The sequence below is a fragment of the Clarias gariepinus genome, chromosome 13, assembly GCF_024256425.1.
Source record: "Clarias gariepinus isolate MV-2021 ecotype Netherlands chromosome 13, CGAR_prim_01v2, whole genome shotgun sequence".
NCBI classification, from domain to species: domain Eukaryota; kingdom Metazoa; phylum Chordata; class Actinopteri; order Siluriformes; family Clariidae; genus Clarias; species Clarias gariepinus.
Window position 1 is genome coordinate 9,489,956 of NC_071112.1, and position 21,380 is coordinate 9,511,335.

Below are 21,380 nucleotides of genomic sequence, written 5' to 3' on the forward strand. Positions count from 1 at the left end.
CGTAAAAGCAAACAGTAACTGAAGAAATAACTGTAAAGCATTAAATTATGAGTTGAGTCAAAACATGAGGGGGTATGGATGGATAGATAAATTTTAGTTAAATCTTGAGAACTGCATTAATCAAGGTATTTGTTAGATTTGAATACAGTATATGACTGGAAATGTAAATAATAATAATAATAATAATAATAATAATAATAATACCAACAAAAAACAACAGCTTTCCCTCATATATAGTGTATTTTACAATAATCATCTGTAACCACCAGGATCAACCACAGGCTTTTCCATGTCCTAGGACTTGGGCAAAGATCTGTACACTCTGACCTCTGAGGGAGCCCTCATGCCTGTTTCCTTCTGGCATATGGTGTCATCTCTGCCAGTTTCTTCCCAAAGTCCAAAGACATGCGGTCTAGGCTGAATGGTGTTTCCAAAATTGCCTGCAGCGTATGACTGGCTGTATGTGTGTGTGTGTGTGTGTGTGTGTGTGTGTGTGTGTGTGTGTGTGTGTGTGTGAGTGTGTGTTTGTGTCGGCCTGTGCCCCGCAATGAGTTGACAGCCGATTTGGGAAGTACCCTGCACTATGCTCCAAGTTCCCTGGGTATATTCCACCCTTCCCGTGAACATACAAGCGGTGTAGATAAGGGCTTTATTTATTTATAATAAAGCACTCTGGGTTTTTATATTAGTTTGTGCTTTAGGTAAAGGGCTTTATTATAAATAAATAATATTAGATATAAGTAAGTATGTACGCAAGTAAGTTAGTAAATAATAAATTCTACTTTTTGGATGTCTGACACTGTAAAAGTATGCACAGTACAGTAATTAACATTATTATTATTATTATTATTATTATTATTATTATTATTATAACAAATCAGGGCAAAAATTCTGTAATAATAAAGAGACCAAGATACATTACAGTATTTAGCTTTTTTTTAATAAGCAGAATAATGAACAAAATATTCGAATACATCTTTCAAAAAGATTTAAAAAATCTTATTTAGTAAACTGTTTACAAAAATGGTGTAAAATCCAGCAAAAGGTTTTTAAATGTTCCTAATTTTCTGTACACGCTTAGAATTTTTCTTATTTAGTTAATATCGTAATTGTATTTTTATTTTTTATAAAACACACAAACAACATTAACTAAAATTATCAAAAGTTAATTTTGTGAACTGTAAACAACAACAACAATAATAATAATAATAATAATAATATTTTCATTAAATTACTTTTGAACAACGCTATGAAAACAAAATAGAAATTACATGTAAATCTGAATCAACATGCATTTTAAGGCGGAGCTTCACCCTGTCAATTATGAGAAAGCCGTCACTCATTGGCCTTGGACCACCAAACCGCAGATGGGTGGATAGTCAATGTCAAGGGTCAATCTCCATGGGAATAACCGTCAAAGGGACGTCTTCATTGCCACGGCGAACGATGATGTTCAACATAGAGTGTGTTTTAATTACAGCACTGACATCAGAAGCCGAGGAAATCCGCACTCCGTTAACCGAAATTATGATGTCATTTTCCTTCACTCCCCCGCTATGGAGAATGAGAGAGAGAAAAAGAGGAGGGGAGAGGGAGAATAAATAAATAAAAGTAACATTATAACAGGATAAAAGCAGAGAAAAGTAAAAGAGAAAAAAAGAAAAAAGAATATAAAATGAGAATGACGAGGAGGTAAAACAACAAGGGGAAAGAGAGAGAAGTAAAATAAATGTGAAATAAAAGAAAAGAAAGAAAGAGAAATATAAAAGACAAGAAGATTAAGACAGAGGGAGGGATAGGGAGAGAAATAAGAGAATAGAAAGTTTAAAACAATGATGAAGATAGGCCTAAAAAAAAGTAAAAGGAGAGACATTGATATAAAAAATAAAAAGATCGAGTGGACAACAGACAGAAACAGGCTAAGAAATGAAAGAATTTCAAAATTAAAAAAAGAAGTACGAGGGTGACTCAAAAATTATCACAACACTGGCTGTAGAATTTATTTTAATAAATGTTTAGAAAAGACAAACACATAATTTTTCAATATACTTTGTCCATTTGTCAGCAAGCTTTCGTATTCCCTCATTAAAAAATGTGTTAGGTTGAGCTGGGTGCCATGAATGCACCGCCGTTTTCACTTCTTTGCAACTTTGTCTTTGTAGGGCTGCCTTTGGGGCAGTAGTGGCTCAGAGGGCTAAGGCACTGAGTTACTAATTGGAAGATTGGCGGTTCGATCCCCAGCTCCACCAGGTTGCCACTGTTGGGCTCTTGAGCAAGGCCCTTAACCATAAATGCTGCAGGGGCGGCGTATAATGGCTGACCCTGCGCTCTGACCCGAGTTACGCTAGGATATGTGAAGAAGGAATTTTACTGTGCTGTAATGTATATGTGACAAATAAAGGCTTAACTAAACCGAACTTTGGGGGACTAAACAGGTGAACTCTGATAGAGGAAGATCAGGACTATAGAGGGGAAGCTTTAATGCCTCAAAATAAAGTTTTTGCAGAGAGTCGACAGTGTGGGCAGAAGTGTGTGGATGTACATTTAATGTATTTTATCCGAAGTTTAGGCTTCAGCTCTTAAATAATTATTTCACTTTAATGAGCACAGTTGATTGTTGAACCTTTTTCCTGACAATGTCCCAATACTGGGCCCTTGAGAATCCCAGAAAACTGCAAGCATTGATTACTTTTCCAGCTGATGGTTGACTTTTGAACTCTGTCTTGGTAGGCAATTGAGGATGTTTCCGTTCCTTACTCTAACAATAATCCCTGGGGTTGGAAGTGATGTCCTGTCACCAGTAATGATTCTCTTGGAGAAACTTTCACCTTCCTTAGAGCATCGGTCCAATTTTTTTTTAAAGATATGTTGCTTCTGTTTATGCTCTTCTGTAAGGTGTTTCAGGTTACACACCGGGTACACCTTCAGATCACAAAAAAAATATATATATATGCAGGCTGCTCTTATTTTGTGCAAATCACAAGTGGGGCATCAATTTTTGCTCACACCGCAGTTACAAATAAACTGATGTAACATGTTCACATTTGCACAGCAGTGACTATGGAGACAGTAGCCTTAAACAGAAAGCACTAACCAAGTTTTAATATAACCGGAGTCCGGATCATTTTTGACTTACCCTCGTATAAGAATAAGGAAAGTAAAAGAAAGACGGTAAATAAATAAGTAGACAAAAGAGAAGGCAGAAAAAAAACTGAAAGAGAGAGAGAAATAAAAGGGAAAAAAATGAAAAAAACACTAGGCGAGAGAGAGAAGTGATCTCCTGACCTATCACGTCATTTCTTATCTCTATGAACCCAATCAGTACAAAGCAAAAAAAAAAAAAAAAACATGGCCTCCTCAATGTTCACCTTTAGTTAGCATCATGCTAATCAGCCAACTGAGCCATTAAAGAAAGTTTTATATATTTAACAAATAAAGACATATGTGTGTACAGTTTAACTCATAAAGGTAAAAAGCACTATTGATGTGTTTAACGCTGCGAACAGCCATGTTGATTAGTCATTGTGCAGCAATGTGTATAAGACACATAGAGAATGATCATAAAACTCCAAAACACTGACAGCTCCTGCGTGCAGACACACACATGTACACATGTACAAACAAACACAGATTCACATGTACACAAGCAGGCGTTCGTGTCATTCTTTATTATATGTAGGGTGTACACTGATCCTGTGGTCCAAGGTTGTATAACTTAAGTGAAAAAGGATTAAGGGTAATAAATGTGAAATAGTAAAATGCTGTACACACACACACAAGTTGTAAATTGTGGTCACAAAAATACTGAGCTGGAGGATTTTTTAAGGATGAAAAAATGTCGGTCATAGAGGCTCTGTGTGTGTGTGTGTGTGTGTGTGTTTGTGTGTGTGTGTGCGCGTGCGTGTGTGTGTGTGTGTTTGTGTGTGTGCTATTAAGGTAGGGGAGTAATAAAAATGCGAAGCGTCCATGCAGCAGAGCCAAAGATAACATCTCTCATGCAGACTGAAGGCAATAAAAACTCTGATGGCTGTGTTCCAATCCTGCATTAACCCGCCCTTATCCACTAACCCTCCGTCTAAAAGCACATCTGTTACCTCAGCATGGCACTAATCAGATTCAGACTACTTTATTAAACAGCAGTTTAATGCCAATCAGGAGTAATGAAATATATCATCGTTTAAACCATTATAATGATGGCTAGTTTAGTAGCTGGTTAGCATATAATTAAGACGCTGATTATTTAGCCATACACTGTGACTCTGTGCTTTCTAGCATGAAAGTACCCAATGATTCCTGTTCTCTCTGTTAAAAGGGTGTTTTTGTGGGTAAAAAAAACAACAAAATCTTTTCACTGCAGTAAGGAACTTTAAATATTAGGAAAGCAATGAAAAGTAAAACCACAAGTTATGGAAAGCCTAAATGTTAGGAAAAAAGACTCAATATTAGTAACACTCCACACATTAGCTAAAATAATATGCAGAAACCTAAATATTAACAAAACTTAAAAAGGAAAAATGGTCTACATATTAACAGAACTGAAAATTAAACCGATAACACACAAGTATTAACAAAACTTTAGCAATCTGAAAATGAGTAAAGATCCAAAGTTTAGCAAACAGAACAGCACCAAAACCGAAAACTAGCAAAAACTAGTATTAGCTAAACACTGGTGATTAGCTAAATGCTACATATTAGCATAAAACCATGAAAATTAAGCAAAGTATAAAGATAAGCAAAACTGAAAGTTCAAAAAAATCAAAAAACAGTCATTAAGACAGTTATGCTTATAACAAAACTAAATAAAATACTAAATAAAATTTACTGTATAAATAACTTGGAATATTAATGTTATACATTAGCAAAACAAAACATTTTTATATTAGCAATCTTTATATTAGTTAAAATAGTAATATTACCCTGAGCTTTACATATAAGCAAAACTGAAGCATAGGAAAAATAAATACTTTATAGGAAAAAAAGGTAAAAGAAATATTAGCAAAAATGTAATTCTGTAAATTAAAAAAAAAATTATATTAGCTCTGCTAATAAATATATTAAAAAATGGTAAAAAGTATAAATATTAGTGGAACTTAGAATACTATTTGTTTTTGTGTGGAACATTGTGTAGAAAATCACAGTGTAAGGCAAATACAACCTTAGATGAACACCATATAACTTTTTTTTTTTTTTTTTTTTTTACTGTGCCATTATTTGTTTAACCAAAAAACATGAAGCCATAAAGAAAAATCATCAGTTGTCTGAGGGGGTATTTGTCTAATAATAAGACTAGCAAGGAATGATCAAATTATGGTTTTGCACACATAAAATGTAAAGAGGGGGCAATAACTTTTAACATTACTGTAAATAAACTCTGAAAGTTAGCTTACTTCTAAATACTTTTTTTGTGCATGTTGTTTACACTCTAAACTGTATCTGCATGTTATGTATTTCAGCGCATTAAAATTCACAATAAAGCAACTCAGCATTCTGGGAGTGAGAGGATTTCCATCACTTACACTGCTGCTGGAGTTCTGGAGATGACCTCGACCACATACGCACCGGATGTGACATCAGGAAAATCGCCCAGCTTCTCTTTCAGCTCCTTCACGAGCCTGAGGAGATATTAGCAGCACATCACGCTAGCAACTTCCCAGTGTTACTACGGTCACAAATCACAAAACCTGAAGCACAACAAAATGATATAGAATCCAGAATGCAGGTTGTGTGGGATTTGGGACGTTTCACTTGCTAAGTGGTTAATATTGCTTGACAATTGTGAATGTAGCATTCTAAAATTTGCACAAATCATCCATGTAATTAATAATAATAGCATGTAAATATTAAAACAACGTTTCTTATCCACTCACTCAGGAGTCAGTGACATCATCCGGATACCGATGTACTTCTTCTTAGCTGTTACTCGACCTGTAAAACAATGAACAAATGAACTCAATTCACATCAAGTTACTGACAAAACAAACCATATTCTTGCTTAAATGTGTCTTTTTTTTCTGTTTGAATTTAGCATGTATTTATGTCTTAGTGACCTCTGGCCTGTCTGTCGTAGGATTCTGTGAGAAATTCTCGGATCTTGTCCGATGGAATGGCGAAGGAGATTCCTGCCGTCACCTTTAGAGTGTTTATTCCAATCACTTCACCATCCTGTAGATCAGTCATACATGATGTAATTACATATTTATACACACCATGGTGTTCTGACCCTTTTGCCTGTCCATGTGCAACACACCTGTTTTCAGCTTACAGGCGTTGAGGTTTCCTTATATGGCTATAACCTGCTGTGCTTGTTTTTCTCTTTAGGGTCATCTGTTCCTCATTTCCAGCTTTCTTATGTAACTTTTTTCCTTTCCATCTGTAGAGTCACATCTTTCTTACTGCCTTTGTCTAACACCTTGCTGTCTGTCTGTCAGTCTGTTATACTTCTTTGTGTGTGATAACTGTCTGTCTGTCTGCGATTCACCCATCTGTCTGAAACCTGTCTGCTTGTCTGTCAGTGATACTTCTTTATGGATGATAACTGTCTGTCTATCTGCCTGTCTGTGGCAGTGGTCTTTATGTCTTTGATTCACCTTTCTGTATGGTAGCTGTCTATCTATCTGTCTGTCTATGATAAAACTGTCTGTCTGACTGTGGTAGCTTTCTGTCTATGACATTTCTTTCTGTCTGATAGTTGTCTGTCTGTCTGCATGTGATACTTCTTTTTGTGGCATAACTGTCTGTCTGTTATTCTTTTGGTGGTTGTGGTCTGTCTTTGATTCACCTTTCCATCTGTCTGTCTGTCTGCCTAAGAGTGATCATTCATTTTGTGCAATGCATGTGTGTCTGTCTACGGCAAATACCTTTCTGTGAGTCCACAGCAGGGCACACACACATACACACTCTCACATGTCCATTCACACACTTTGGGCAATTTGAGAATGTCAATCAGCCCAATCTGCATGTCTTTGGACTGTGAGAGGAAACTAGAGTACCCAGAGGAAACCCTCCAAGGCCCGGGAGAACATGCACACAGAGGCGTGAATTAAACCTGCCTGCAACTTGAGGTTTGTTAAAATCAGTGCTTGCCATAAAAGAAATGAATTTGGACAAATTCTTACCAGATTAACCAGCGGTCCTCCTGAGTTTCCATACTGTGAAAAAGACAAAAAAACTTCTGTCTGAGGTGTGAACATGTAACTACTGTGCGCAAAAAGCACTACATTAAACAACACCGATAACATTGTCTATCTATTGTAGATATTTAGCTAGCTTGCTATTTAGTGTTTAGAGTTATTAAATATTTCTTGTGAACTTCAGTTTCTTTTTGTGTGTGGTTACGTTGATGATGGCGTCAGTCTGGATGTAGTCCATGTCAGAGTTGCGTAGCCCGAGCTCTTTCCCTCCCCTCTGCGTGGTGCTTACGATCCCCGTTGTCACCGTGTGCTGGAGTGAAAACGGACTACCGATGGCCACCACAAACTCACCAGGTCTCAGATCAGCTGACCGGCCCAGACCCATCACAGGAAGTTTATTCTGTTGAACAGGAAGTGGCATGAGAAATTCATCTTAGTGAGGAATGATTGCTTTCATTTACAGCAACAACCAATAATGATGTGGTGCTATGGGGAAATAACCAATGGTTATAAGAGTAAGTCCACTTTATCTTACAACAATTACTTTGCCGTAACAGGATAACAAACAGATAGTGTCTAAGTGGTCTAAGTACTAATGATGGTAACTAATGACTACACAATCCATTCTGAATATTCGTACAGCCCTATTTGAATGCCTGTGTGTGTTCATATGTTTGTGTACAGAACATGATAAAAGGCCACAGCTTCCACAGTTTTGACATGCTAGATTTTACACTTTGATGCCATACTGATTGGTTGACTGACCGATTGGTTGTATTTTGACAAAATGCGATTGTCACACAGAGTACAGTCCCGTTAGAAGAAGAAGATATTTTTAGACTTAATTTGCCTTAAAGCATATGAACCATGGTGGAATTTTTCCCTATAAAGTGTTTTATGATTAAATTCCTTTTAAGTTAGATCAAAAAGAAAATTTCATAGAACCAAAGGGCGTAAAATGCAACGATAAATTCCTGTAAGTGCATGCATGAGTGTTCGTGAGCATGCGTGTGTGTGTGTGTGTGTGTGATCTTTTCCTTTCAGCAGATGTATGATGTGTGAATTATTCATTATACCTTTAATTGTGTGTTTCAGGCACAGCACTGACGTGAGAGCTGTTACTCTGTCGTGACTCACCCCTGATTGATTTTCTGGATGATTTTACACATGAAAGTGCAAACTCTTTAAAATAGCTGAGTAGGTAAGGAATAAACCACAATATGGTGGTCTGTTATTCACTGCCAGAGGTATTTTTAATAGTGACAGTAAGAGCATTTCCATATGTAATAAGAACTCACAGGATTGGGACTAAACAGCTGTGTGTCCATAAGAAAACCACTTGTTAGTGAAAAAATCATCAGAAAAAAGGCTTCAGTTTGCTAGGGAGCATAAAGATTGGACTTTAAAGCAATGGGTCATGTGGTTTAATGAGACCAGATTGACCCTTTTCCAGAGAGATGAGTGTGTCAGGTTAAAAAGAGAAGCACATGAAGCGATGCACCCATCATGCATAGTGGCCACTTTACAAGTCTCTTCTTACAAGTCGCTTCAGTTGGTTAGGTCTAGACTGAGCAATGTTATGTGTCGATAAAATAAAGATAGCTGACAAGATAAATGTACTGAATGACCAGGTTCAATCCATGACAACATGTTGTGGTGCAGTATGGCATGACAAAATGCTGATTATTTTCTTTCAAACAGACATCACACAGTAATGGCAATGTTCCAACCAAACCTTTCAATTTATCGATGATTTCATTTCATGTTTCATACATTTAATTTTTAACTGATTATAGTTACATTAACAGTGCGGGGTGTGATTAGAGCTGAGTGGTAACTGGGTGCTTGGCCGTTTTAAGCTTTGTAGGTAAGCATCAGTGTCTTTAAAGCACTGATACTGGACACTCCTTTCATAAACGTTAACAAACATCTGCGAGATATCCTGGAGAAAACTCCACCAAATCAACGGAGCTTTAAAAACTGTCCACGTGGCACACCTGCAGTGCAAGTCTCAGTGAAGGAGCGGTTACTATAGAAACAATAACAGTGCATTATTATAAACCTGTGATTTGAGTTCAGCGACAGTGTGGTGAAGGTAACAGACGGTCAGGTATGTGGTGCATTATGGATGAGAAAGGTGCACGATTTGAGACAAAGCCAAGATGGAAGAAAGAATGCGGAGATGTTTTTTATTATGTCGTCTTCCTTAATCTGAAAATAAACATATGCAATACTCAGATGTGCGTTTCTGTGTGTGTTGTTGTTGTTGTACATTCTGTGAATACCTCATCAGCACTGAAGTGAAACATTTAAACCATGTCAAATATCAACAACACACACACACACACACACCCAACACACACACACACATATACAAAGATGGGATATTTATATGGGTTCATTTTTATATATGTATGTATGTGTGTGTGTATGTGTGTGTGTGTGTGTACACACTGTCTCTGTGTTTGTCCATGTTTTGCTCTGACCGCATGACCCACGTTAGCCACATTAAAGAGCTTCAGCCAAATTACTGTAACTCAACTGCTGTGGCTGCTATGTATGTATGTGTGTGTGTGTGTGTGTGTGTGTGTGTGTGTGTGTGTGTGTGTGTGTGTGTGTGTAAACTGCTGATTTTGGACGCGACAGACTTCCCAGCTCTGAGAAGCAATGATGGGAAAAAACAGGCACAATGGCGAGTCTGGTTTGAGGTTCTGGCTTTGTATTGTGTGTGTGTGTGTGTGTGTTTTTCCTTCCTTACACCAGCATTTGAACCAGTGACCTTTTTAATTCACACACATATGGATCAGTTTTTTCTTTTTTTCTTCTAATTTTCTACCTGTCTCACTCTTTGTCTTTCTGTCTCTTTTCCTTCTGTCCTTCTCCCTTCTGTCTCCATCACTGTCTCTCCCTCCATCTCTCTCTCTCTACTCTGCTGCAGTAGAAAGAGTACTTTGCCTCTTTTCAGTCTGAAATCAGAGTAACGTTCTCTAGAGGTATAAAGAAAGAGAGAGAGAGAAAAAGAGAGAGAAAGAGAGATTAGCAAAGAAAGACAGAGGATGAAAAAGACAGACAGAGAGACAGATAGAAAAAACGAGGCAGGGACTAATAGAGAACAAACAACAGTGGGTTTAAAAAAGAAAGACACACAGACACTGAGGCACCATGAGACAGAGGAAGCAAAAAAAAAAGAAGATAGATATCGAAAATATAGTGAAATTTAGAAAAAGAGAAAGGAAGAGAAAAAGACGGATGGAGAAGGAGAGAGAGGAAAGGGAAAAGGTGAGAAGGGTAAAAAACAGAGAGAGAGAGAGCGATGAGGGAGCAAAAGTGAGACACCAAAAGGAGCAGAGAGAGGATTTTCCCTACTGAGCATGTCCTATCCATTCTGTGGTCACTCTCTCTCTCTCTCTCTCTCTCACACACACACACACACACACACAACAGATATTTATGTAGTGACTCTTTCTTTCCCATAACCTTAGCACTCGCTTTCATTCTCTCCATCTCTCTCACTGTCCTGTTTTATAAATCATGTTTCTGCATAAATGAGGCTATAAACCGCTCTGACTCTCATCTGTCTGTTTCTCTCTCCGCAAGACAATTTATTTAAACTTCACTCTTTATTTCCTGCTCCACTTCCTCGTTGAGTCATCATGGTCATTCACAGCATAAGGAACCGAGAGAGGAAAATAAACTCGTACCGGAGAGTCGATCTTGAGAAGAGCGATGTCCGATCTCTCGTCAATGTCTGTGATTTTGGCGTCGTACGACTGTCCGTTTTTCAGTTCGACCTTCACTCGGTTTTTATCAGTGACGACATGGGCGTTAGTCACAATCAGTCCATCATCAGACACGATAAATCCCGAACCAGTTGCTACAGCCCTTTCACGCAAACTGTACACCATCCTGAGAGAAAGAGAAAGGCGCATTAACAGAATTACAGAGTTTAAATTACAGAACATTAAAGGAAATCTGTATGGATTCGTTTATTTAGTTTCCATGACACTCATCCCTCTCCCATGGAACTCTCCCAGGGATACCCTGGATGGGGTGCCAACACATTGCAGGGCACAAACGCGTACACACCCTAACCCAATCATACAGTACTTTCAGTTTTGAAACACCCATCAGCTTACGCTGCATGTCTTCGGACTGTTGGAGGAAACCTGAGTACCCAGAGGAAACCCTCCATGCAAACAATATGCACACAGACAAAAGCTGATATGTGAACTCCCAACCCTGGAGATGTGGGAAAACACTGCTAACTATGATGCCAGCCTTGATGCCACTGTAAGGATTTTTCCATTCATAAATCACCCATACTGTATATGTATCCCGTGTAGGGTCTAATCCAAGGAACTCATGGCAAAATGCAGGGAACCTTTACATTTAGGCATTTGGCAGACGCTCTTATTCAGAGCGACTTACATTTTTATCTCATTATACATCTGAGCAGTTGAGGGTTAAGAGCCTTGCTTAATGGCCCAACAGTGGCAACTTGGTGGTTGTGGGGTTTGAGCCTGGGATCTTCCGAACCGTAGTCCAATGCCTTAACCACTGAGCTATCCCTAACCCCCATTCCCCCCCTGCCCCCTGGGGGTAACAACCAATCACTGAGCACAAGCAGACACACTACAGGCAAGCTGAAAATTAGCCTACACCACAAGTCATTATAATGTGGAAAGGAACTAGAGTCCCCAAAGAATCCCACCAAGCACTGGGAGAATATGCAAACTCCACGCACACAGACCGCAGGCAAGATTTGAAACCCCAATCCTGGAGGCATGAGGCGACAGTGCTAACCACAAAGCCACTATGCTGACTTGCAAGGATTTTTTTTCTTCCTTCTGTTTCTTTCCGTTAGAGGTCGCCACAGCGGACTATTTGTCTCTCTCTCACTCTGTCTACCAAGCACACAAACAATTTAAAAAATCGAAATAAAATTTAAGACCTTCATTAGGAACCTGGTAAGGACATGAGGAATGTCATGCTTTCATTCTGATATTAATAACAGAGATTATTTAAACATCATTTGAGCAAGAAAGAAAGAAAGCTACAAGGATGTTAAGAGTGAAGGTAGACTTATTCCAGCAAGTACCCGGATCAAGAAGCAACAACATCTTGCATTAGGATCATGTTTAGACCCAAGAGAAGGACACACTAGGAACCATAAAGCTGAATACCAACAATAAGTCAAAATGCAGATGTTTTAGGCCAGGACAAATAGTTACTGTGGTAAAGCATTTTGAGGTCTGTAAAATTAGGACAAGACGTTTGAATTCAATTCTTGCTGCAACAGCAAGTGACCTCATTCACATGAGCGAACTTAAGAAGGGTTATGAGTCTGGAAAACTGCTGCTTTCTTGACTGGCCCTGATGACACAGAGTATCTGACTAGAGAACAGCAAGGAAAGAGTTAAATCTGAGAATGGCTGAAGCTTCCAGACTAGAGCTTGCAAAAGCAGAATCTGTACTGCAAATTTTCTCTGAATAAGAAGTCGACAGAAGCCTGTGGTTGTTGATATGATGGTTGCCTGACATCACACTCAGGAGTGTCTCACTCACTCACCGTCTATACCGCATTATCCCGTATACAGGATTGTGGGAAAACTCAGGACGTGAAGCAGGGTACACCATAGACAAGGGGCCAATCCATCACAGGGCACGCACATATACACACTCACATGCTCATTCACAACTATTGGCAATTTGGGAATGCCAATTAGACTAGTCTGCATGGCTTTGAATTTTGGAAGGAACCCAGAGTACCCAGAGGAAAACCACCAAGCGCAGGGAAACATACAGACCCGATGCAGGAATCGAACCTGGACCCTGGAGTTGCAAGGTGACCGTGCCAATTATCAAGCCACCCGGTGCCTGCAAGGGAGACTGTGATGACTACGTAATGCAGCATTGTTCCTTAGTACTTTGCACCCTACTTGGACTGCTCCACATTTACCTGGTAGTAAAATTTTCTCAGAGCCTTGGAGTCTACATGGAAGACATGAATAAAGGACATCTTCTTAGTCATGGGACCCAGGTGGTAAAAAGAACTGCTGTCTGAAAGATTGATTAACTGGCTCAGCTAATGAACTCTTTTGGTCCTTTAAACTCTACATATGGAATTTTTCTATTCATTTGGACCTTACTACCTAGTGAACCCTTTGAACCCTTTGATACTTGACAGCAAATGCTTCAGAGACGTTTTTACCCTACTTGGTTTGGTCATAATGTAGCCCATTACACTCTTTTACTTAATGAATTCTTCTGGACCCTTGGACCTTACATGCTATCAACCCCCCTAGAACCTACTTGATAGTACTGTAAATGTTTATAAGATGTTTGGACCATATTTGGGTTTGCTAAATGCCTTTGGGAAGGTATAGGTCCAATTTTGTCTCCATGGATGTTCATCCATGTTGTGACAGAAAGCTTGTGAAGGTAATGCAAAAATTTGTTACAACGGGAGAACATGGGGACACAGGTGCAGAAAAAATTTGGCTCAAGGAAGCTATGACAAGATGTCTACAAAATATGCTTGGATTTGAGCTGAAATGAAAACAGAAATGAGCGGATGAGTCATGAGCATCAGAGTGCTATAAAGTCAGTTAGAAATATGACTTCACTGAAAATGTTAGTTTAGATGGAAAATGACAGAGAATTGCACACTGAGCCTTGTGGGACTCCGATGAGAGTCTGCATGGAGCCAATGTGATGGCTTCTCAAAGTCAGCTGACAGTTTGATCACCCCAGATAAAAAAAAAACCCTCGACAACACAAACTTTGGTCAAGACAAATCCTGAAACTTTTCAGTAATACATAGCCTTAAGGTCACTTTGAGTGGCCAGACTGGTTGAAAGGAATGTCATCCTGGGTAAGTAAGAGAGATTATAAACAATGTTTACAAGCATTTTGGAACCAAATGAATGCTGAGTCACGGAATATGGGGTGCCAATCCATCAGAAAAGCCACTCAGCCTATACTGCATGTCTTCGTACTGTTGGAGGAAACCTGTTTGCCTAGTGAAAACCCACTAAACATGGGGAGAACATGCAAACTCCATTCACACAGACTGGGGGTGAGATCTGTACCTCAAACCCTGGACACGTGAGGTGACAGTGCTAACCACTAAGCCACTGTCCAATACTAATTTTAGCTACTTTTAGTGGAGCCAGAGCATCATTAGTGTGACTTTAGTTTTCACTTTTGACTATTGGGTCATTTAGCATTTTTTACATGGTTGTGCTTTTTGGATCTCTGGATACCACTTGGTACTGCACTTCTTTACTGCCTTAGTACCGGAGTGACGTGCTCTCTACTGGGTGTTACCTAATGATTGCTCGCCGCATGTCAGTTTCCAGTGGCCTAAATCCTGATGATTGCCACCATGGCAGCCTCACCTAGCAGCCGCACGTGGGGGTGATCGCCTGTTCAGAACCCTGCGCCATAGTTGTCTGCCAATCTGCTCGTTCTGAACAGCGGGGTAAACTTACTCGTTTACTCAAAAGTCTTGTGTCGCTACAATAGCAGGTCCATAAGTTATATCCCCAATTTTCCAGGTTTAAAAGAAAGTGATTTGGGTGACATTGACATTCTAGTGAATTTTTTTTGCCTTTTATCTTGATCAGTTATTACGTCTTTAAATAACGACAAACACACACACACACACACACACACACACACACACACTTACTTGCGGTAGAGTTCAATATGAACGACAGCAGGTGCGATTTTCTCCACCACGTCAGCGATGAAGTTGTATTTATATCTCAGACTGGTTGGCTTCTCCTGAACTGCAGGAGAGAAACACACATACACACACACAGAATATATAACTGCCTGGAAATTACACGGACATCCTATAAAGAGGAAAAAAAAATTGCAAAACAACAGACTGGTCATTTCATTTCTCTTTATTTATGTCCATCTCAGAAAGGACTCATTTACGGTTTTGTACAAAAATAAAAAAGATAAAAAAAGAGAACCTAGAAATTAAACAAACAAAAGGAAAATCGAAACATTTATAATCAAATGGTGAAGGTAGTGTTTTGCCAAAGTGTGGGTACTGATGATAGTGTACTTTTAGAGACTGTGCTACAAAACTGCATTCACTCATCCTTTCCACTTAAAAAACTGTGTAAGAAGGTGGAGAATTATGTAGGGAGTGTGGTTGTGTAATAGAGGTGAAGATGTGTGTAATGAAGTATAGGGGTGTATTAGGAAGTGTAGTGTGTAAACGAGTGTAAGAGCATGCTACAGGGGTATCTTAGGGAGTATAGTCTGTCCCTGACTTACGAACATTCAAGTTACAAATTTCCGCAGATACGGACAAATCATGGAAATAGCTCACGTGTATTGTACAAAAAATACACACGGCAGTGCACCAGATAACTATATTTACAATAATTTAATATATCTTCAGTGAAGGTATAAAATGGCCAAAGTCCAGTATACTGTATTGTATATGTGTGCGTGTGGGGGTGAGGGAGAAATTAGTTAGCCATAACAGTTTCAATGAATCAATCCAGGAGTACCATCATAGAAAATAGCTTGGAGCATGATAGAAAATGTCCAGATGGTGAATAATCCTAATTTTGGAAAATCCGTGTAAACAAGGTCTGCTAACCCCGTTGCACCGCCTGGATTCCCCTCATGATTTGGAGGCACAGTATTAAAGTAATCTTTTTATTATAATTCTGAACCAAAACACTAAACCTGGTTGGAGCATTGTTGGACTTATGAACAATTCCAACTTACGAGCAAATCTGACTTATGGAATGGAATGCGTTTGTAAGTTGGGAACTTACTGTATAACAGTGTGTTAAGGAGTGGTGAAAAATTTAAAGGAGTGTCTAAAGGAGTGTAAAAAGTTTAGAAGTGTAAAGTAGTGTAGCTTTGTGTCATAGAGTGTCTACAGGAGTGGATAAATTAGTATAGGTGTGTATAATAGGGTAGCTAAGGAACTACAGGAGTAAGTGATGGGATTTCTGGAGTGTAAGGGTGTGTAAGGGAATATGTAATTGGGTTTACAAGTGTGTAATGGAGTGTAGAGGGTTTAACAACTATATGGAGGATGCAATGAAGTGTAGAGGTGTGTAAAGAAGAGAGTGTATGGGTGTACAAAAGAGTATAGAAGGATGTAACGGAGTGTAGGCGTGTATAGTTTAGTTTACAAACGTACAAATGGGTGTAGGACTATGCAACTCTCTCTTTATCGCTTTCTCTCTCTCTCTCTCTCTCTCTCACACACACACACACACACACACACACTTTCTCCCCCTGCCTGTTTATCTCTATACATCTCTCTTTGTCTGTCTTGATCTCAGTCTCTTTCTACCGGGCTGCATTTCCATTTCTTTCTACCTGTCTTTGTCTCTGTGTCATACACACACACACACACACACACACACACACACATTGCTCCATTGCTGACATCTCCTCACCCTCATACAGACATGTCTGGAAACGTTCTTTCCCTCCTCCTCTGTAATTTAGACTAATTTTCAGAAAGTGAAATGTGTGTGTGTGTGTGTGTGTGTGACAGTTAATCTCAAACAAACCACACTAACCATTTATTATGGCTGCTCATAAACATTCCTAAAAATCAGCCTGAGTGTCACCGTGTTTACACTGTTGTTCTGTGATGTGTGCATGTGTTTGCATTTTAGTGTGTGTGTATCCATGTGTGTGTGTTTGTGTGCGCTGATCTGTAGTTTTCCGGTGATGTTCCCTAATTACAGAGGATCACAGGGGGAAAAAGTGCTCACCAGCCAGAGGAAAGTGTGCGGTGAAAGACTAGATGAGCTGTGACTGGTTTGGTTTAGACTGAGGGAATAATCAGAGGAATGAAAGACGGATGTGGTGAAGAGAGAGAGAGAGAGAAGGAGAGAGAAAAACAGACAATCAAAATGTGTGTGTGTGCACATGTATGTGTGTGCGTGTGTGTGTGTGTTATCTATGCTCACTTGTTGAACATTCTGATCAGAACACCTACCTTCCAACAACTAGGTTTTAGAATCCAGCTTTACCAGTCCTAAAACTTTGGTTCTTGGAGAATCCTTGTGGGATCAAGGTTCAAATAGAGAACAGTTAATAAGAAAAAACATTTTAAGATTCCCCTAACAATAACAACAGTGTATTCAGTTGTTATATACGGAGTGTGTGTTGCCCAGAAATATTGCAAAAGCATTGTCTACACAGTTGTCTCTCTGAGAGAACCTTTAAATGATTCAAGCAGAATGTTTTCAATTAAAGACCGAACATCAAGCAAAGATCTCTTTGATGTTTTCTGTAGAATTTTACAACAAAGTGTTATTATAAGTTTCTTAGCTTCTTCTTCTAAACGGAATCAGATCAGATCGGTTTTATCAAACAATTCATGTTTTGGTTGAACCCTTAAAAGATATATAAAGAACCATATAACAGAATGCTAGAACATAAGAGTTGTGCATACAGAAATATTACGAAAGCTTAGGATAAAACAACAAAACCTTCATGCTCTATATGGAACTCTAGGCAGACTGATTGTTCTATTAGTGATGGGTCCAAGTGGAATACAGACAACAAAATCTTTTTTTGGGAAAGTGATTCATAGTAGCGAGATTTAATTTTTCTTTTCTTATTGTACAGTGATTTAATTTTAACGGCGGTTCTGAAAATAACTCCCAAACCCATGACATCATCATGCTTCAGGCCCATTTTGGAACCTGCACTTTTGTGGTGGGAAAAATGCAGAAAGCGGAACCTTGCTGGTGAGAAAGTAAGGAGGAAAGAGTGTAAGACATTTCATATTTGCTCCATGGAAAAACAGAGAGGTGGAAATTTATATTAAAGCGACGAGCCACCTGAAAGACTTTTACACTCTTTACTGTGTGTAATAAACAAGCCTCATTATCTTCATTATCACCAACCTGTCTGTCTCTCTACATTTGTCCAGCTTTGTCTCTTTCTCCATCCACCTGTCTGTCTTCTATTTCTGCCTTAAGCTATTTCTTTGTTGTCTTTTCCTTCTTGTCTCATCTTATCTCACTCCATTTTTAATCTTTGTCTTGCTCAGTCATGCTGTCATGCTTTATATCTGTCATTCTTTATCTGTCATGCTCTCCATTTCTGTCTTTACCTGTCTGTCTTCTATTCCTGTCACAAGTTTTTTATTTCTGTTTCTTATCTCTCTCTCTCTCTCTCTCTCTCTCTGTCTAGACCTTACTGTTCATCTGTTTCTAACCATGTCTGTTTTTTTTCTTTCTGTAGGTCTCTCTCAGACTTCCTGTCTGTCTCTTTTTCTCATCTGTCTTTCTCCCTATCTTCCCTTTCTATTTCTTCACACATGTCTCACTTCCTGTCTCTTTCTCTCAGTATGTCTTATAATACATTTTCTGCTCTATTTATTTCTCTCATCCTGTCTCTCTTCCTGTTCTTTCCCCTCTTTATTTATCCTCATTGGTTGTCCAAAGACAAGGCAAGTTTTTTATTTCTGTTTCTTATCTCTCTCTCTCTCTCACTCTCTCTCTCTCAAACTTTGCCTCCAGATCTCCCCATCTCTCTCTCTCTTACTCTCTCTCTCTGTTTCTCTCCACATTCATCTTCATCTTCCTGTCTTAATATGTCTTTCCCACCCCTGGTCTGACTCTTTTTCTCTCTCTCTGTCTTACATTCTCTCTTACACACTCAGTGAGCTGGACATTTCCGCTCCACATGTTGTGTTTTCATTAGTAATCAGTATTAGATCTCACACATAGCCAGTGTTTAGAAAGCAGAGGGATGTGAATGTGGGAACTCATGTGCTCACTGAGAGACAAAGAGAGGAACGGTGATGAGACAGATAGAGGGTGGAGTGAAGGAAAACCACAGCATCACTGGTTTAAAATATAATTTACTTCACAATTTATGCTTCTTAAAATTTTCCTTAGATTAAGGTTTGGGAAAAAAAGTTATTTTAATGTGTGATAGATTATACAATTACACTTAATTACCATGGCTACAGAGTAATCTGCTGCCTTATATGCACTTTATTTTAATTATGTATTTTATCTGAGGATTATGAGTGCACTCTCTTGATTATGAGTCTCACTCTCTCTCTCTCTCTCTCTCTCTCTGACACACACACACGCGCGCGCGCACTTAATCTTTATAGATGCAGAAAAAAGAAAAAGACGAATAGAGAAAAGGCCAGTTCAAAATATTGAATTAAAAGAGAGATATGTGCTTTATCAGCATTTAACACACGCGCGCGCGCGCGCGCACACACACACACACACACACACAGTGCCTCACCTTCTCCGCACGCTCCTTTATGCACGAGCAGCACGGGCGACTGTTGCAGCTCTTGCGCGCGCTCGCTGGCCCGTTTCAGTTCGCACGCGCTCCGGTACGAAACTCCGTCACTACCGCACACGGGCTCCTCGCTCGTGCACACACACACTGCTGTTCGCGGTCTTCGCCGGATCACGAGTGGTATTGATGATGATGATGATGATGATGGTGAAGAAGAAGAAGAAGAAGAAGATGATGATGATTCAACACATCGTAGCCCGCGCGCGCACACCGGGTCACCGAGGCGCCTCGCGCCCCCGGCCCCCAGACATGCCTCGCCCTCACCAGATGCGCACACCGCGCAGCAGTTGCACGCATCGAGCGCGAGCTCTGTGACGCAGCGCGCGGGCAGCGCAGGACAGCGAGACTTGTCACAGCGCGCGGGGCAAGCTCCGATCAGTGCACGCTTACCGATCCGCGCGTTTACCGGACAAATAAGCGCTACAGAGAAAAGACACAGCAGCACGGAGCTGAGCGCGAGCGACTCCATCACATATACCCACAAACTCACCCAAACACACAGTGCAGAACGAACAGAACAAGAGGAGTATGTTTTACTGTATGACCACGCCCCATTAAACTTTACTGTCCAATCAGAACGCATTAATCACTCACGGGGCTTATAAATTTACCATCATACAGACACATATTTACTTAAATAAAATTATCCTGATGTCTGCAAAATCATTATTCTCCTTCACTACTACTGTACCATCATAGATTATAAATTGACAAGCTTCTTCTACTGCCTTCAGGTCTGCAAGCTTCAACTGCTACCATCCAGAATTCTATATATTCATATTCTTCCTGCTGTAAGGTCTATAAGTTCTTGCATTATCACCATGGGGTCCACAAGCTGGTTTTCCTGTCATTTGAAAATATGCAATATTCTTTGTGTGGCATCCTGAAGTCTACTCTTGTTTACTATTGTAGCGTTTTCACGCCCGAAAGGATGGTGGAGAGGCGAGTAATTAAATTGCTGCCCAATGCAAATGGCTGGGAGTATTTTATTGTACTCACACAGGGTAACCAGCAGCATAACAACACACACACCACATCACACATATCCTGGCCGAAGCCACTAAACCAAACACCTTTTCCCAACAGGGTGAACACATAACAGCCCCTCCCGCAAAGCATGATGGTCCCCAAGCGAAACCCCGCCCCCCGTCACACTGCCCCCACCCGAGCTGTGACCGTTCCCGGTCACCATGGCTCAGTCCAACAGACGTGACGGTGGTCGGCGCCGGCGTTGGGAACGCCGGAGTCTGGTTGCGGAGGAAGAGGGCCCGTCGCCCTCCTCCTGAGGCGGACTGGCCTCCACAGCATCCGACGATGCTCTGGCGTGGGGCTGATAAGGAGCCAGACGATCCCGGTGGAGCACGACCAGTCGCGACCGCCCCGCCAACCGCACCCGGTAGACCACGTCAGAGAGCTGTGCGACGACCGTGCAGGGGCCCACCCAGTGCGACATAAGCTTAGGTGAGAGCCCCCTTTTCCTTCCGGGGGAATACACCCAAACTTGCTCCCCAGCAGCAAAGTCTCGCCCCCGGCTGTGCGTATCGTACACACGGCGCTGCTTAACCCCGGCGTCCGCCAAGTGTCTACGCGCCAATTCGTGGACACGGAACAGTTTGTCTTTTAATGAACAGAAATACTCCACACCTGGTTTCGTGGGTAAATCCACTTGTGGAGGGGACCCAAACACTAGATCCACAGGCGTGCGCAACTCGCGACCGAACATCAACGCAGCTGGCGTCAGCTGCGAGGACTCCTGCACCGCCGTACGATACGCCCAAAGCACGAGAGGCAAATGCTCGTCCCAATCTTTTTGTCGGTCGCTGGTAAGCACGGCGAGTTGGGTGGTGAGTGTTCGGTTGAACCGTTCCACGAGGCCGTCACTTTGTGGATGCAAGGGCGTGGTGCGGGTCTTTTTTA

At 40.4% G+C, this 21,380-nt stretch overlaps 1 protein-coding gene across 1 annotated transcript; it reads right to left on the reverse strand.

Moving 5' to 3' along the window:
• Positions 1 to 997: 997 nt before the first annotated feature.
• Positions 998 to 19,949, reverse strand: LOC128536324 (serine protease HTRA1A-like). Its single transcript, XM_053510536.1, has 9 exons — positions 19,404 to 19,949; positions 14,824 to 14,923; positions 10,832 to 11,036; positions 7,336 to 7,530; positions 7,116 to 7,148; positions 6,048 to 6,162; positions 5,868 to 5,925; positions 5,517 to 5,612; positions 998 to 1,554 (listed from the first exon to the last, which is right to left on the reverse strand). The coding sequence occupies exons 1-9, from the start codon at positions 19,930 to 19,932 to the stop codon at positions 1,386 to 1,388; spliced, it is 1,500 nt and encodes a 499-aa protein (XP_053366511.1). The 5' UTR covers positions 19,933 to 19,949; the 3' UTR covers positions 998 to 1,385.
• Positions 19,950 to 21,380: the final 1,431 nt, after the last annotated feature.

Coding starts and splice junctions, on each gene's coding strand:
- LOC128536324 (XM_053510536.1), bottom strand. CDS start 19,932: ATGGAGTCGCTCGCGCTCAGCTCCGTGCTGCTGTGTCTTTTCTCTGTA. Junction 11,037..14,823: donor CATATTGAACTCTACCGCAA/GTAAGTGTGTGT, acceptor TCTTTCTCTCAG/GATGGTGTACAGTTTGCGTG. Junction 5,926..6,047: donor CTACGACAGACAGGCCAGAG/GTCACTAAGACA, acceptor ATTGTTTTACAG/GTCGAGTAACAGCTAAGAAG.